The 14,476-nt window shown below is 35.2% G+C and overlaps 2 protein-coding genes across 10 annotated transcripts in view; both read left to right on the top strand.

The window, feature by feature from the left end:
• The first annotated feature begins 4,294 nt into the window (after window positions 1-4,294).
• On the top strand, window positions 4,295-10,914 carry LOC148232808 (uncharacterized). Its single transcript, XM_088189640.1, has 3 exons — window positions 4,295-4,730; window positions 4,833-5,036; window positions 10,032-10,914. Exons 1-3 carry the CDS (start codon window positions 4,422-4,424, stop codon window positions 10,149-10,151), a joined length of 633 nt encoding a protein of 210 aa, XP_088045766.1. The 5' UTR covers window positions 4,295-4,421; the 3' UTR covers window positions 10,152-10,914.
• A 1,942-nt stretch (window positions 10,915-12,856) lies between these two features.
• Window positions 12,857-14,476, top strand: part of brp (ELKS/RAB6-interacting/CAST family member bruchpilot) — a 105,922-nt gene continuing 104,302 nt past the window's right edge. For all 9 annotated transcript variants that reach the window (XM_088189471.1, XM_088189463.1, XM_088189472.1 and 6 more), the window contains exon 1: window positions 12,857-13,902. In XM_088189471.1, the coding sequence (XP_088045597.1) occupies window positions 13,192-13,902 (711 nt within the window). In that variant the 5' untranslated portion in view covers window positions 12,857-13,191. The remainder of the gene's footprint in view (window positions 13,903-14,476) is intronic.

Genomic DNA, 14,476 nt, shown 5'->3' with positions numbered 1-14,476 from the left:
TATTCAAAGCTATACATGATTTTTTTAAATAAATGGCTGTACAAAACACAAATCTTTAAAAAATTAAAAGTTGTTCCTAAGAAAAATAAAGACGCACTTTTAATTTATTATTTTCAATTTGACTGACTTGAAGGTAAAAAAATATAATTAGAAATTAAATAATAAAGATTCAAATCACTTAAAATCCACAGCATCTCTTATAGAATCAAAGGGTTTGTTCCAATTATTTCGCAGTTGACATTTAGATCTAAGACGTTAAAAAAACAATTATGAGAATAATAAAGCTGTTGGGTTTATCAAATAAACCAATATTTTATACAACATTTTGGCCACCGAATGGAAGGAATAAATCAGAAAGTTTGAAAATTGTAAAAAACCTTTTAGCAGAATGCAACAAGCATAAGAAAAAAAAATTATGCTAATTAATCATAAAAACCCGTGAAAAAGCCAGTTTTAGCATGTAATATTTAAAAACGGATTTTATACATCTACGACAAAATAGCAGCTTATTTTTTAAAATAAAACACCACCACGAGAAAACCAATTTACAGATTAAGTCAAAGTAACATAAATAAGAAAGAGTCAGAGTATTAATCGCTAACGTGTTGAATAAGAATAACGCGTGCATTAGAGAATGCCATCCAAACGGCTGTTTATAATCAGTTCTAGCGGCCAACAGCAATCTGTTTAAAAAACACTACCCAATCACTACTCTTTTGTAATTGTTTTTATTTTTAATTGGTAATTGTTATAGGTTTAAACACGGAGAGGTGGGAAATTAAAGATCACTTCCTCAGACTGTGACACTTTTACTAACTTTAAACATAATTTTGGTGTTCAAAACATCACAACCCCAAGAACTCTTTTATTTGGACTCAATGGCTCGTACGAACTTTATGCAAGAGAAGGTCGACCAACTTCAGCCGCTTCCCTCTTCGCATCACCTCGTTCATTTCGACGTACAAACATCAAAGTTGAACCCGCTTTTAAGACGCCTGTAGCCCATAGAAAACTTGACATATAACTAACATATGAAATGATTTTAATTGTTGCACAAAAAAATAATAGCACATTTTGTTATAAAAAAAATAACCATCCTCGACACAAAGTTTAGGACAAAACAATGATAATATTTCTGATGATGATTTAAACTAAAATTCCTAAAAATATCAACATAAAAATACAACAAAAATCAATTAAATATTTTGTTGTTGATATTGTTGTATTCTAGAAGTTCGCTTGAAAATAATTAATCAAAGTAAATTAGCAATTCCATCTATCTGGCTTTCATTACAAAAGACCTTATAATATCAATGCCTCATATCCTATTTCTAAAAGCATTATGAGCGCAGCAGCAGGCTCTCGAAATTTGCGGGTTTTGATTACCAAGCTGTACTTAAACGTGACAACTTTTCAGTAGCTTAATCGCGAGAGGAAATTCATTATTGATCACGTACAAAAAGGATGGAACACTTTGCCTTTCAAACTTTTAAATCCATTAGGTTTTGAAGTCAAGTTAACAGGTGACACCGTACCGGAATATTAATGATCCACTTATTCGGATCTGGCGCCATGGCGGAGCATACGAATCGCAATTGTGAAGTCTGGAATGTTCGCAGAGGGGAAAAAAGAGCACTGGATATCACGTACCGTATTTAAGGATATTATATTTTATATTTATCACGCCGTGAAAAAGTTGCTTCGGTTATTTTTAAAGCGGCTCTTAGAATAATTTCCGTAAGATGTCGCGCAGTATTGAGATAATTTATTCATGTTTTGATCCCACATAATATAATACCCACATAATAATAATTTTATTTTAGCCATATGTGCCCACGCATTAATTTAAGTACCACTTTATTTCGTTAATTTAAAAAAGTATAAATTAAAAAAAAAATATGTGCCCACATAACGTCTACGCTGAGAGAAATAAATAAAACCCATTTACACTAATTATATGGCAAGATGAGATTCAAGATCTGTATCTGTATATATATGTATAACTTACTGCACAAAAATAAATGTATACCATATTTAGATATAAATCAGGTGTCAGTATCGGGCACCGGTGTCGAATGCGGAAGAGTCTGAGTCATTAAAAATAGTAGTCATGAGGCCAAAGTTCTTAAAGAGTTGATGTTATATCTCTTGAGTAAGTCCGAGTTCTTGTGAGTCATTTTATATGTTGAGAAACCGTTTACTTTTACTAATTAGGTCGTGTGTTCAATCTCCGCCCCCCTAATGAAGTACGCTGATATTTCTCCAAGTTGGCCATTCCGTAATGATTACAGTTTCTGGTGGCTTTACGTTTATTTTACGCAAATAAATGAGAACAACGCATCGAGCATGATAATACCATAGAATCTTTTAACCGCGTATTTTAATAAGTACAATTAAAATTCAATTATGACACGCGGTTATATAAATGTTGCACAAACAGATGATTATTTTTTATGGTTACATCTTTAAAAAGGCTCCATAAACGTGAGCTGTATACGATGTAGAAGAACACTCAGGGGTTGGCTACAAGGTTCAAACTAAGCTATGTTGTTTGCGATTCCGATGGTTAGGAGGGAGCCGAAGAATCACATCAATGATTGTTACTTTTGGATGACAAATGTATCGGGGTGTTCAGAGAAAATAAATAAATACATCACATACCCAAACCTCGACCATACGGCCTGCACGTCACGACGAATCTCTATATACTGAAACCTTCAGAAATTTTTCAATTAGAGCCTCGACTTCTGGGTCCAACAGATTGTCTTCCAATTGTGGTGAGGTTCCGTCTCTCTCGCGAATGTAAGCATCTCGTTCGATGGGGAGAAGGGATCTTATATGTTTAGATTTACGTAATCTTGCTGCGTTTCTTCGGGTTGAATGAATGCTGGCTTGACGCGATCTGTTGATACTGCCACTCTTTTGTTTATAATCCTGAGCGTCAAGACCCTTTCCGTACGGAATAGCACTAACAGAGCTGCAGCTGCATTACGTCGGACGTACACGCTCTTAGCCGATGATCAGAAGACTGCGTTTCATATCACGGTGGAGTCGCCATTTTAGCGTGCCCACGCTTCGTTAATGTAGCAGTGTCATCAGTGGCGTCGCTCTGCAGAGAGTAGCCTGTTTCGCGGCGTTTGCGTGCAACTCTTTTCGCCCCGCCACAGAGTTGGATTTATATTATTTCATTGATTCTGTGGTGTTGAGTTAGTTGTTGATCCTAGGCGCTCCGTTGTCAAGCCGCCCCCGTTGGCCCTAAGCCCACCCCCGTCAGCCTAGTCCCTACAGATTCTTTAAAATATTGTCTACTTTTTTTAATTGAATGTTTAAAATCCGTTTTTTTTAAAATAAGGTTTGACTTTTAAAAAGGCGCAAAAATAAATATTGTTCAGGGCGGTGAAAAAACCAGATAGGGGGCTGCTGGAACGACTAAGAGCTTATCTTAGACTAAGACGACGGCGGCAACACCATAGTATATTTATGTGTGCATAACTACGGCTCGTATTTTTTGGATTAGAATTTTAATACGGTTGTGATTAGAATTTATATTATATATGTCAGAATTTATATTGAAAGGTCAAAATACATTCGTGAGAAAAATATTATTTGATCATAATTTATTTATCACAACTATGTAGTTGTAAAGACTAACTAGTATTTATATTATATGATTTGTATTTTAACCTCAAAGTCAGTATTATGTTACCAGATAGTCATTATCAACGTGTTTTAGAGCAAGCTTATTTTGTTGGGCTCGCAACATTGTCGGATACCAACACAACAAACCGAGCGTGCACTCCGTCGCCGCACTGTTGATATTCTCGCTTCGTTCGTCGCTCTGAATACCTTCGCGACCTTCATACAAATAAATTAATTTGTTTCGAGTTATTTATAAGGTATTTAATTTACTGATCAACGCTTGCTCTATTGAGTGGTACTATTTAGCTAATGTTCGTCTATGAGGCAAACAAATAATAATATATTTCCAGACATGAGCGTATGCCTTATTGGAATAAAAATTTCAAGTTAATGCGAATCTTTTTAGCTCAAAATGGGTTAATAGTTTTTGATAATATTATATTTTTAATTAAAAAAATAGCGCTTTAGAACATTATGTTCGATATTACCCCTTTTTAAATATTTTTAATAATATTTTGTTCAAAATAATTACATAAATATTAATTTAATAATTTTTAACATATTATTGATTTTGTTATGTATTTTTATGTAATCATAAACCACATTTTTAAAATAAAAATATTTAAATGACATGGTCGAATATTTTGCTGCTATTGCAGCACTTTTAAAAATCGTTAAACGTCAAGTCACTATCGCACGTTGATCGTCTTATTGGACGTCATTGAGTGTCTTTTATTAAATAATAATCATTTTTTATCAATTAAACGTCACTTTGGACCAATATGGAAAACATTTGGATTAAAACTCTCGAAAAGCTGAACGTTCCCAAGGAAATATCCGACAGATGGTGGCAAAAAATCGTTGAACAATACTCTGAAGAGACTCGAATTTATCACAACATGGACAAGTATCTCAAAAAAAAAGTGGAGACATACGAAGAGATGGTGGAGAGCAACATTAGCGACCACTGTGTCTTCGTGCTGGCCATGTTCTTTCAACATTATGAATATGAGACTAACGTTTATGGAGGCTCTCTGGACAAAAACGTCGAGCACCTCAAGGCCTTTTTTAAAGACTCTGGAATTACATATGTAACATATTTTTAATCAATGATATCACTTATTTATTTATTACACATACAAAAAGTGAATTTTATTGGTCAGGGTATGGTTTAATGTTTGTTTTTTACACAGGAAGGAATAACTGCAAATGTAGTCGGATTACTTGGAGCCGCTTGTGATGGTGGAACGGGTAAGGAAGGCATCGAAGCTTACTTTCAAGACTTGGAGTTAGCTCCGTTGGGTTCTACGTCTGAAGAGTACCGTCAATATATATCCGATATAGAAAAGGAATATGAAAAAATGCCATTACATATGTATCGAAGCCTTAGATTAAAGGTATATATTATTTTTATTTTTTTTCTAATTTTAATGTTTATTGCTTATTAATATATTTAATTCAATAATTGCGTAACAATGAAGGTATATCAATCAGAAATATTGTCACCTAAAGCAAAAGGATAAATTTGTGCTCTTATGTAGTTTTTTTACTTTCAATAAGTATAGTATTAAGCAAACATATGATATTACACAAATTTGGAAACAAAATAGACTTATTGATAATCAATTATATTACATAAAAAGTCATAGAACACATTTTGACGTAATAAAAATAAAATGACACCAACCCTAACAAAAAAATGTTGTGTACTTAGTATTTACTTATCCAATTCCTTGATGGCATTTGCTCTTGAGACCCATCGTGTCTGTATGACCTTTCAAAGTTATTTTTAATACAGACATTAGTTTATCCCATCTATTCGTCAAATTCACAAAAAACGTAAAGATTCTCTGAACAATTATTAAAAATTTAATCATTTTTGCAAACCAAATTAAGGCTGTGAGCCATACAGGGCACATTCAAGGCTTCTTCATTTTTTTTATTAATAATGGCTTCTACACTATTATAAACATCAGACATATTCGCACCATTGTCATATTCTGGACCTCTGATGTTTGAAATATCTAGTCCATCTTTTTCTAATTTATCGATAATTTCATTGGCTAAGCCACTACTCGTTTTTTTTTCAATTGCTATGAAATCTATAAAGCTTTATGTATTAGCCATTAATAACTTCATATCGAAAAATTTATACATTTGTTCGCGATGCGATACATCAAGTGTACAGTCAAGCATTAAAGAAAAGTATTACGATTCTTTAACTCCAGGAATAATTTTCTTTCAAATATGATTTCCAAAGAGAGAGAAATTCGTCTTGAATTTTATTACAAAAATTAGAAACAGACCCGTTCTTATGATTAGTGATGTGTTTCGCGATCGTCGTATTGTATCATAGATTTAAAAAATCCTGAATTATATTCACCAATACTTTCTTACGTACCTCTGAGAAGTAAATTCTTTTTTTCACGTGATAAAATTACATCTAACACAACACATAAAATATTTCGTCAATTATCTTATTCCATATGTATTGCTTTTTGCAACGAATCGTTTATGAAACCATCGGTTGTCCGCTTCTTTTCAAAACATTTCCATTAATGATATGCATCCCAACGAGATTCAGAATTCTCATGATTGAAAATTCTGCTTATTTATAATTTTGATTACAAATAGCAAAATCTGATTTTTCTCCTTTAACAAAAATATTGCATAGAAAACATAACGATATAGTTTTTTTTAAAATAAGCCAAGTACAATGAAAACCATCCCTTCGAAAATTTTCTTCCATCCTCTGAAGCAAATTTTTTGAAATCTTGCTCCAGTCCATGTTCAATTATAAAACATTTTATATTATCAGTGATCGGTGGCCGGAAAGGAGAATCGTTAAAATTAATAGACATCCCGTTTTCTTTTGAATTTTCTTGCATTACAATTTCTTCTTCAACTATCCCTCATTCATTTCAATCTACAATGGCAGTTGTTTCTTCAAATTTGTTTTCTCGAGCCTCGATTAGTGAGCTGCTTGTATCATATGTAATATTTGAAGTACAAGCTAGGTAATTTTGTAATTGTGCTGCATAAAAGTCGCAAGTCTTCGATTCCCCATCGAAACAAGGAACATGATACAATGTCGCGCAACATTTCGTAATGTGTGCGTGTTCCAAGACTTTGTGAGCCAGAAAATTTACAAGAATGACCCCTGCTGATTTCGAAACCCTTTTGCAAATGGTTGGATATAAAATTTCGAAAGATTGCACTATATTTAGAAAAACCATTCCACCCTGTCAGGCTATTCCATCTTCTAGTTTTAATTTTTCGAGAAAATTTATAGCATATATAGTAATGCCTCCCGAAAAAAGAGTTCTCCTCCAGGACCGTTTACAATTTTTCCTTTTTAACCGCCCTACCCATCTGAACGTACGTGATACGTTCGTATGGGTATTATAAAAAATATTCAGGGACATCTTTTTTCGAGAACCTCTGACTTGCAAAGGATACAAAAAAGGATCACAAATGAGTCTATTGTGTATTTTTTTCTGTTATATTGTAAACAAGTATTGTTGTTGTGAAATCTAATGAAAAAAAACCCAATGTATTTTTAACTACCTTTTGAATAATAACCCAAAGGTAGGGCGGTTAACAACAATAAATTATTTAGGTACAAATTCTGATTTCTGTAGTGCAACTGGCCCCGAGATGTGGACGTGCGACATTGTAAAGCGACAGTCTAGGGACAATGTATTGCGACTGTTCCTATACAATGTCGCGCAACTTTGTCGCTAGGTGTGCTAGGCTTATGGAGATTTGGTAACACTGTTAGTGAGCAATTTGAATACCGCTAGTCACATTCGACCAATCTGTTGGCATTTGTATTTGTATAGACACCGACTGTCCTTTGTTTAGGTGCATTGCTAAGTGTACATAACTCCTCTAGATCTAATCTTAGATCGTCGCTTATTATATTAAAATAAATGGTAAATAATTTCAATCTTGTCTTAAACTATAAATTAAATATTTCTTCATGCATTTTATTAGGTAGTAATTATGAATTATAGATACTATAACATTGATCCCAAACTTATGTCGTAAGTAGTTCACCACTGGCGACGTAATTTGAGATGGAAAATTTCATTAAATTCCGTATTAAAGTGACAGCAAATAAATAATAATACAATAGTTTTAGTTCAAGTAGTAAAATTTTAAGTAATTTACCTGTGAAGTCTTGCGGGAGAAAGAATTTTTTTCATACAAAATTTCTTTGTAATAGGTTATTGTCTTTGGCTTAACAATTGCTCCTTGATCTTTATTCAAATCGAATTCCCCTAGAACTTGTAGTCCTGCTTTAATCAGTTTAATTTCGAGGATTTGTTTTGGCTCTTTAACGAATTTTTTCTTATGAATCTAAAATGCCGGTAAATAATTTCATCACATCTTTAACGTCAACATTCAATGTTATGACTAAATACGAACAGACAAAACATTTTCCATACCGTATAGTTAATTTACAATCTTCTAGCTGTGACTCTCTAATAATAATCTCTACGTCAAGAACAATAAAAGCTTTCCAAAAAATATTTACTGTCATCCCAATGTTCCGTTCAATAGTAGCTTTCAAATAGACAAAGAATCGACAAGAATTGTAAGCATTGAATGTTCGTCCATCGGTTGGATCAAACTTGTTATGCTTGAAGGCAAAAAAGCTACTTTTACTCGAGTATTAAAGTTCACTAAAAATGGCCTGGAGATTTAAATTTGACATAATTTTGAAAGGTATATTTTGAGAACGGCAATAGTGCTTGGCCTCAATGATGAAATGGTGTTCAAATAAGTTTTTTTAAATGGTAGCAGTAACTCATACCTTAGCATTTAATTTATTTTTCGCCGTAGCTTCTTAAACATTTTTAATTAATTAGGTAAAAGATTAATTGGCCTGTAAGATTTCACTTCTCCTGAGTTATTTTTTATCTTTTTTCCAAACCCAGGTTTTAGAATAAAAATAAAAAATGTTTGTTATTATTTGTATACTCTTTTTATGGTGTTTTTTTTGGGGACCTTACTTGTAATTAAATCATGCCTAGAAGCTATTCTGATACTTAAGTCCTTCTTAATCATGGAATTAACTTCTCCTATTTTTTTTAAGTCTTAAAGAAGTCAAGTTAATGTGGAGCTTCCAAATATAAATGAATATTTCTTCCTTAATTTTTAGACAGAATGCTAAAGATAGTTAGAAATTTTTTGTTAGGTGATCAGAGAATTCACTAGCTTTTTATAATATATCTTACCCATTTTTCACTTTCTATATGCATTTGTAATTGTTCCTCTCCAGAGAGAATCACTTATGGCCTCAACTGCAGTTAAATTTTTAGACATTTTACTATATAAACATCTAATTACACCGGTAATAACATACGCTTGCTCGGGGTGGAGTAACCCCAGCAATTAATATTTTTTTCAAGCTCAGTCATTGAAAGAAGCGATAAAAATAATATATAGCACACCTTTGTATACTTACCTTTAGAAACTTTAAGGCCTATCCAAACAGAGAGCGAAGCGAAGGCGTGGCAAAGCATTTTTATTTTGTAATACACTGAGTCCTTCGAGTCTCGTCACACAGAAAGCGAATGCGAAGCGTTCCGAGGCGTTTTCGCGACAAAGCTAAGGCGAAGCGTGCCGATTGTGATTGTTTACAAACTATTCGTTAGACATACGAAAATAAGTGTAAAATCGGTCTTCATAAGATTCAATTATGGAGCCTATGATACTCTCCATAGTCTTCCCGGGTTTTATTATCGCTATGCCATGCGAAGCTTCGTTTCGCATGTCATAGCGAAGCGAAGGCGTGACGATATTTTATTTTTGACTGTTTTATTATTAAAAAATAAGAAAAAGGGCAAAGAATTTGGGTACACGACATAAATAAAACCCGGGAAGACTATGGAGAGTATCATAGGCTCCATAATTGAATCTTATGAAGACTGATTTTACACTTATTTTCGTATGTCTAACGAATAGTTTGTAAACAATCACAACCGGCACGCTTCGCCTTCGCTTCGCCGCGAAAACGCCTCGGAACGCTTCGCGTTCGCTTTCTGTGTGACGAGACTCGAAGGACTCGGTGAATTACAAAATAAAAACGCCTCGCCACGCCTTCGCTTCGCCGCGAAAACGCCTCGGAACGCTTCACATTCGCTTTCCGTGTGACGAGACTTGAAGGACTCGGTGTATTACAAAATAAAAACGCCTCGCCACGCCTTCGCTTCGCTCTCTGTTTGGATAGGCCTTAATAGTAGATTTTTAATACCAGCAATGAAAGAACATTGCCATAATTATACCAAAAATATTATGCAAGATCATATTAATCTACTTATTTCTAGAATCGGCGGCTAAAATGACACTTTAAAATAATCTAATAATGTTTCGTTTCGTTTCAGGTTTTACAAACTTTGCTGTTGATTCCGAGAATTTATTCTACTGAAGTTTTTCATGAGAAGTTTGAGAGCCAAGCTAGAGAAAATATTCAAATGGAAATCGATGACGTCTTGAAGACATAAATCGGGGAACATTCCAAGCTATATGTGGTTTAAAATTATTTTGATATGATTTGTGCTTGTTCATATCATTTTATGCTGTGATATTATGTTATTTATGTTTTAATTACAATTATATTTTGTATTACAAACAAATATTTATTATATTATATACCTAGGACTGAAAATTATCTTAAAAATTACAATCCAAAGTTAATGACTGGTAAATTATACCTTTAAATGATGGCACTAAACATAATAGTTTATGTATAAATTAAAAATACCTCATTTTATTTATTTATACAATTTACAATTTTGTACTTACTGATATACCCTAGTTTTATTTTAATTTAATATCATAATATATTATAAATATGCCAAGATGTCTATAGAACAACTTGTTCCTATTTTTTTATATATTATTTTACATAAAATTATTGGCTTTTAATGTTTTTGATCTAGTCATTTTATTAAATAAAAAAGCCTAAACGCATTGCTGTGTTTTCTCTAAGAGTATGTACATTTTTGATAGTCAGGTAAACTGTGATACCGACATTTTACAATATATTTTCTTCATAGAAGATTATAGTCATTTAGCATTCCAATCAAATATCATGTGTGTGACACCCCCAATATAATGAACGATTATATTCAGATCGTTCAATGATTAACCAATTAATCGGCTTTGGCGTTGCCGTAAATGTTTCTGTAATAATTTTAAGTGTATCATGTGTTTCCAATGTGAATTTTGTGTACTCGATCCACGAATAAATGTTATATTAAGTAATACATTATAATTTTATTAGCGAATTGCTTCTACAAAAGAGAGTACCTTCATCGATTTGTTAAAAGATCAATGTTTCAAAATCAATACTTTAAAATAATGAGAAGCTTTTAATGAATTTTAAACCTAAAAATAAAATGAAAGCTTCTACTTGGAAGTTTTTATTCGTTCTTAAAAATAATACATTAAAGTATCTAAAGTAATTTGTAAATTAATACGAGAATATAAAAAAAACATTTTTTCTGAAACGAAAACTGGAAATAATCTATTTTTTTTTAATTGAAACATAACGAAAACCAAATACAATAAAATAATGGTTTGAAGCCCTGAAAAAAGGAACCAGTACTGATGAATGCGAAATACTAGGATCTAATTTACATTATTTAGTAATCAAGACACTGAAGTAGAAATACTTTTTAATTTGTAGGTTGCTACTATTATACTTATACCCAAAATAAGAAATAGTGAAAATGAGACAAGGTGATAAAAGAAGTTGTAATTAAACAGTTAAAGAATTTTATTATTTCTCAAAACATTCTGTGTAGACAACAATAGGGATTCAGAGAAAAACATTCCACTGGGACTGATAAATGAAGTATACGAACAAAGTCATTGGAGCAGTTTTCTGGGATTTCAAGAGAGCTTCCGAAAGAATAGACATAAGTATAATGTTTAAAAAATTAGAGATTATGTATATGTATACGTTAAATAGTTTTAATATGGTTTAATAATTATTTAAAAAAGATTAAGCAAAAAGTTAAAATAAATTATGCTTATTCCAAATAATATCTCACGGTGTACAAGGGTGAGAAATAATAAAATTTATTTTAAAATTAAAACGGTCCATAAGGCAGTTCGGGGCTATATTTCTAATATTTGGTGTATCCTCCTTTTGCTTTAACAAGTGCCCAAATTCGCCCAGGCATGCTTTCTATACATTTTTTAATTGTTTCTTGAAGGTTTGAATTATTATTCCATTCATAATTCAACTTTTATATTAGCTTCCTTTTAGTGGTTATTGTAATTTTAGCAATCTCCCTCTTCAAACGCTTCTAAACATTCTCGATGGGGTTCATATTAGACGAGTTTCCTGTCCAATCTTAGCTTTATGACAAGGAGCACCATCATGCATGAATATCGGTTCCTTTGAGTTGTGGTATAAGGCGTGTCTCCAATACCTTTTTGTATTGGTCTTGACACAACGTCTTCTCTACTATGTAAAGACGGCCTGTTCCTTCCCCAGAAATTACTAACCAAATCATGATTAAAAGCTGGGTTAACAGTGAAGACAATACATTCTGAAATGTGTTTTGCGCCTGGCCTTCGTTTTCTCCATCAAAACATGAACTCATCTGAGAAGCACACCTGCGAATAAAAAATACGCTTTAAAGAGGGATTATTTTACTCGTAACATACTTAGTTACCATCAATACCTATTTCCAGTCATCAACTGGATATGATTGATAGATTAGAATGATTGGATATTAAATAAATATTGAAGAAAAATGTTTTTGTATTTATATACAAGCTAGAAAATAATATGGTACTAGAGTATTTAAATAAATATTTAATAATAAATAAAGGTGGTATAACAACAAGGGTAGTTAGGTTAAGAAAACGAGTACGGCCAGGGGAATATTATACGCAGGTGTAAATTTGTTTTTTAATATTCTTAGGACAATAAGTAAAACTAAAAATGTAGCGAGTAAATTATTTTTTTATATTATATTTTAATTTTAATAAATAAAATAGATATCAATTTAACAGAAGAGCTGTAGGCAAGTTTTTAAGTAATACTCAGCAATATATGTATAACGATATTCATCGGCTCAGTAATTGGAAGAAAAGCGAGTGGTGCGCGCAGCGACCGCTAGTCGGCGCGCTCGTCGGAAAAGCGCTTTTCCGAGCCGAGCCGCGAACCCCGCCGGTGGCGCCGCGGCGGCGCACGGCGACGCCTCGCAGCAGCAGCGGGGTGACGTCACAGAGCGACGTTCATTGATCAGCGGCGGCGGCGTGAGTGGGTGGTCGGCGGTGGTCGGTGGTGGGGCAGCGACATCGATCCGTCGGGCCGGGTCGGCGGCGGCAGCGGAGTGTCGCTTTCGGCGCGCGCCGGAGCGTAGGGCCGCCCGTCGCGGGTCCCGCTACGACTAGGCTAGACCCTTCCGCGCGTACTCCCTCCGCCGGTGGTGGTCAGCGAGCGGAAAATATGGTGGTCGGCGGCGGTCCGCACAGCAGACGGAGGGCACAGGGCAGCGCCGGGCCAGCGCCAGCGGAGGCAGGATGTCGCGGGAGCCCTACGGCCCCTCGGCCGTAGGCCCTTCGGCCGCAGGCGCAGGCGGCGCGGGCGGCGCCAGGTCTCCCCGCTCCAGGCGCTCCGAACTGCCCACCGTGGACCGCTCGCCTTCCCGCGGGTACCCCCCCAGGGGGCGGGGGCCCCCAAGTCCCGACCCCGGCTACCCGCCGCATCACAGGACCATGGGGTCCCCGTACTACGGACACGACGAGCCCCCCAGCCCCGAGGAGCGCCGGGGCCACCGCTCCAGGAGCGCCACGCGCCCCTCGCAGCCCCTCTCGGTGCGGTACCAGTCCCTGGACCGCGAGCGGGACCGCGACCGCGAATTCCTTCCCATCAGGGAACCGCGCGAGCGCTCCCTGGAACGCGGCGCCCTCAGAGACCGCTCCCTCGAGAGGGGACTCTTCTTGGAGGAGGAGCTCTACGGCGCCCGCAGCGCGAGGCAGTCCCCGGCGCTCCGCGAGCCGGGCGGGGTCTTCATCGGCGAGCTGCAGCACCAAAACACCGATCTGCAGCGCGAGCTCGGAAATCTCAAGAAGGAGCTCGAGCTCACCAACCAGAAGCTCGGCTCCAGCATGCACAGCATCAAGACCTTCTGGAGTCCCGAGCTCAAGAAGGAGCGCGCGCTCAGGAAGGAGGAGAGCGCCAAGTACAGCCTCATCAACGACCAGCTCAAACTACTCAACAACGAGAATCAGGTAAGAACGCCACCATTAATAAATTATCTTTAAATCGCAATTAAAAAAAGTCGCGCGGAGGGAACTTTTTAAATATAATATAATATCTTTTTTTGCAATTATTCTCCACGTGCTAATCATTTTTTTATATCTGATTCGAAAACTAATGTATTTTTGGAAGCAATAATTATTTATTGTCGCTTTTAAAATCCGTTATTTTTTAAAACAATTTATTTGAGTCTCAGTATTCAACAAATCTATATGCAGATGACATAGATAAAGTAGCAAATTTAAAACATACTCCAACAGAAGCCATAAGTCGAATGCATTTAACTGGATATTATTTTACACACATCAGGTTGTTCCAAAGGTCTTAGCGTTTGCAAAAGTGTGGATTAAACGATTTAAAAATTAAAACGTGTAATACTTTTACCAAGTTATTTTATACCTGACTCAAAAATATCGAATTTTTGCCAGTTTTTAATATCTTTTTTGGTAAAATATTTTTTTCATATAAAAACTGGTACATGCATCTAAATACATGCTAGTCTCAGTATTCAACAAATCTATGTGCATATGACATAGATATAGTGGG

Source organism: Plectrocnemia conspersa, unplaced genomic scaffold, assembly GCF_051122295.1.
Source record: "Plectrocnemia conspersa isolate PC_06_02 unplaced genomic scaffold, ASM5112229v1 ptg000008l, whole genome shotgun sequence".
In the NCBI taxonomy this organism is placed as follows: Eukaryota; Metazoa; Arthropoda; class Insecta; order Trichoptera; family Polycentropodidae; genus Plectrocnemia; species Plectrocnemia conspersa.
The sequence above is the reverse complement of the archived record's forward strand: the minus strand, read 5'-3'. Positions and strand labels throughout refer to the sequence as shown.

Coding starts and splice junctions, on each gene's coding strand:
- LOC148232808 (XM_088189640.1), top strand. CDS start 4,422: ATGGAAAACATTTGGATTAAAACTCTCGAAAAGCTGAACGTTCCCAAG. Junction 4,731..4,832: donor AAGACTCTGGAATTACATAT/GTAACATATTTT, acceptor TTTTTTACACAG/GAAGGAATAACTGCAAATGT. Junction 5,037..10,031: donor ATCGAAGCCTTAGATTAAAG/GTATATATTATT, acceptor GTTTCGTTTCAG/GTTTTACAAACTTTGCTGTT.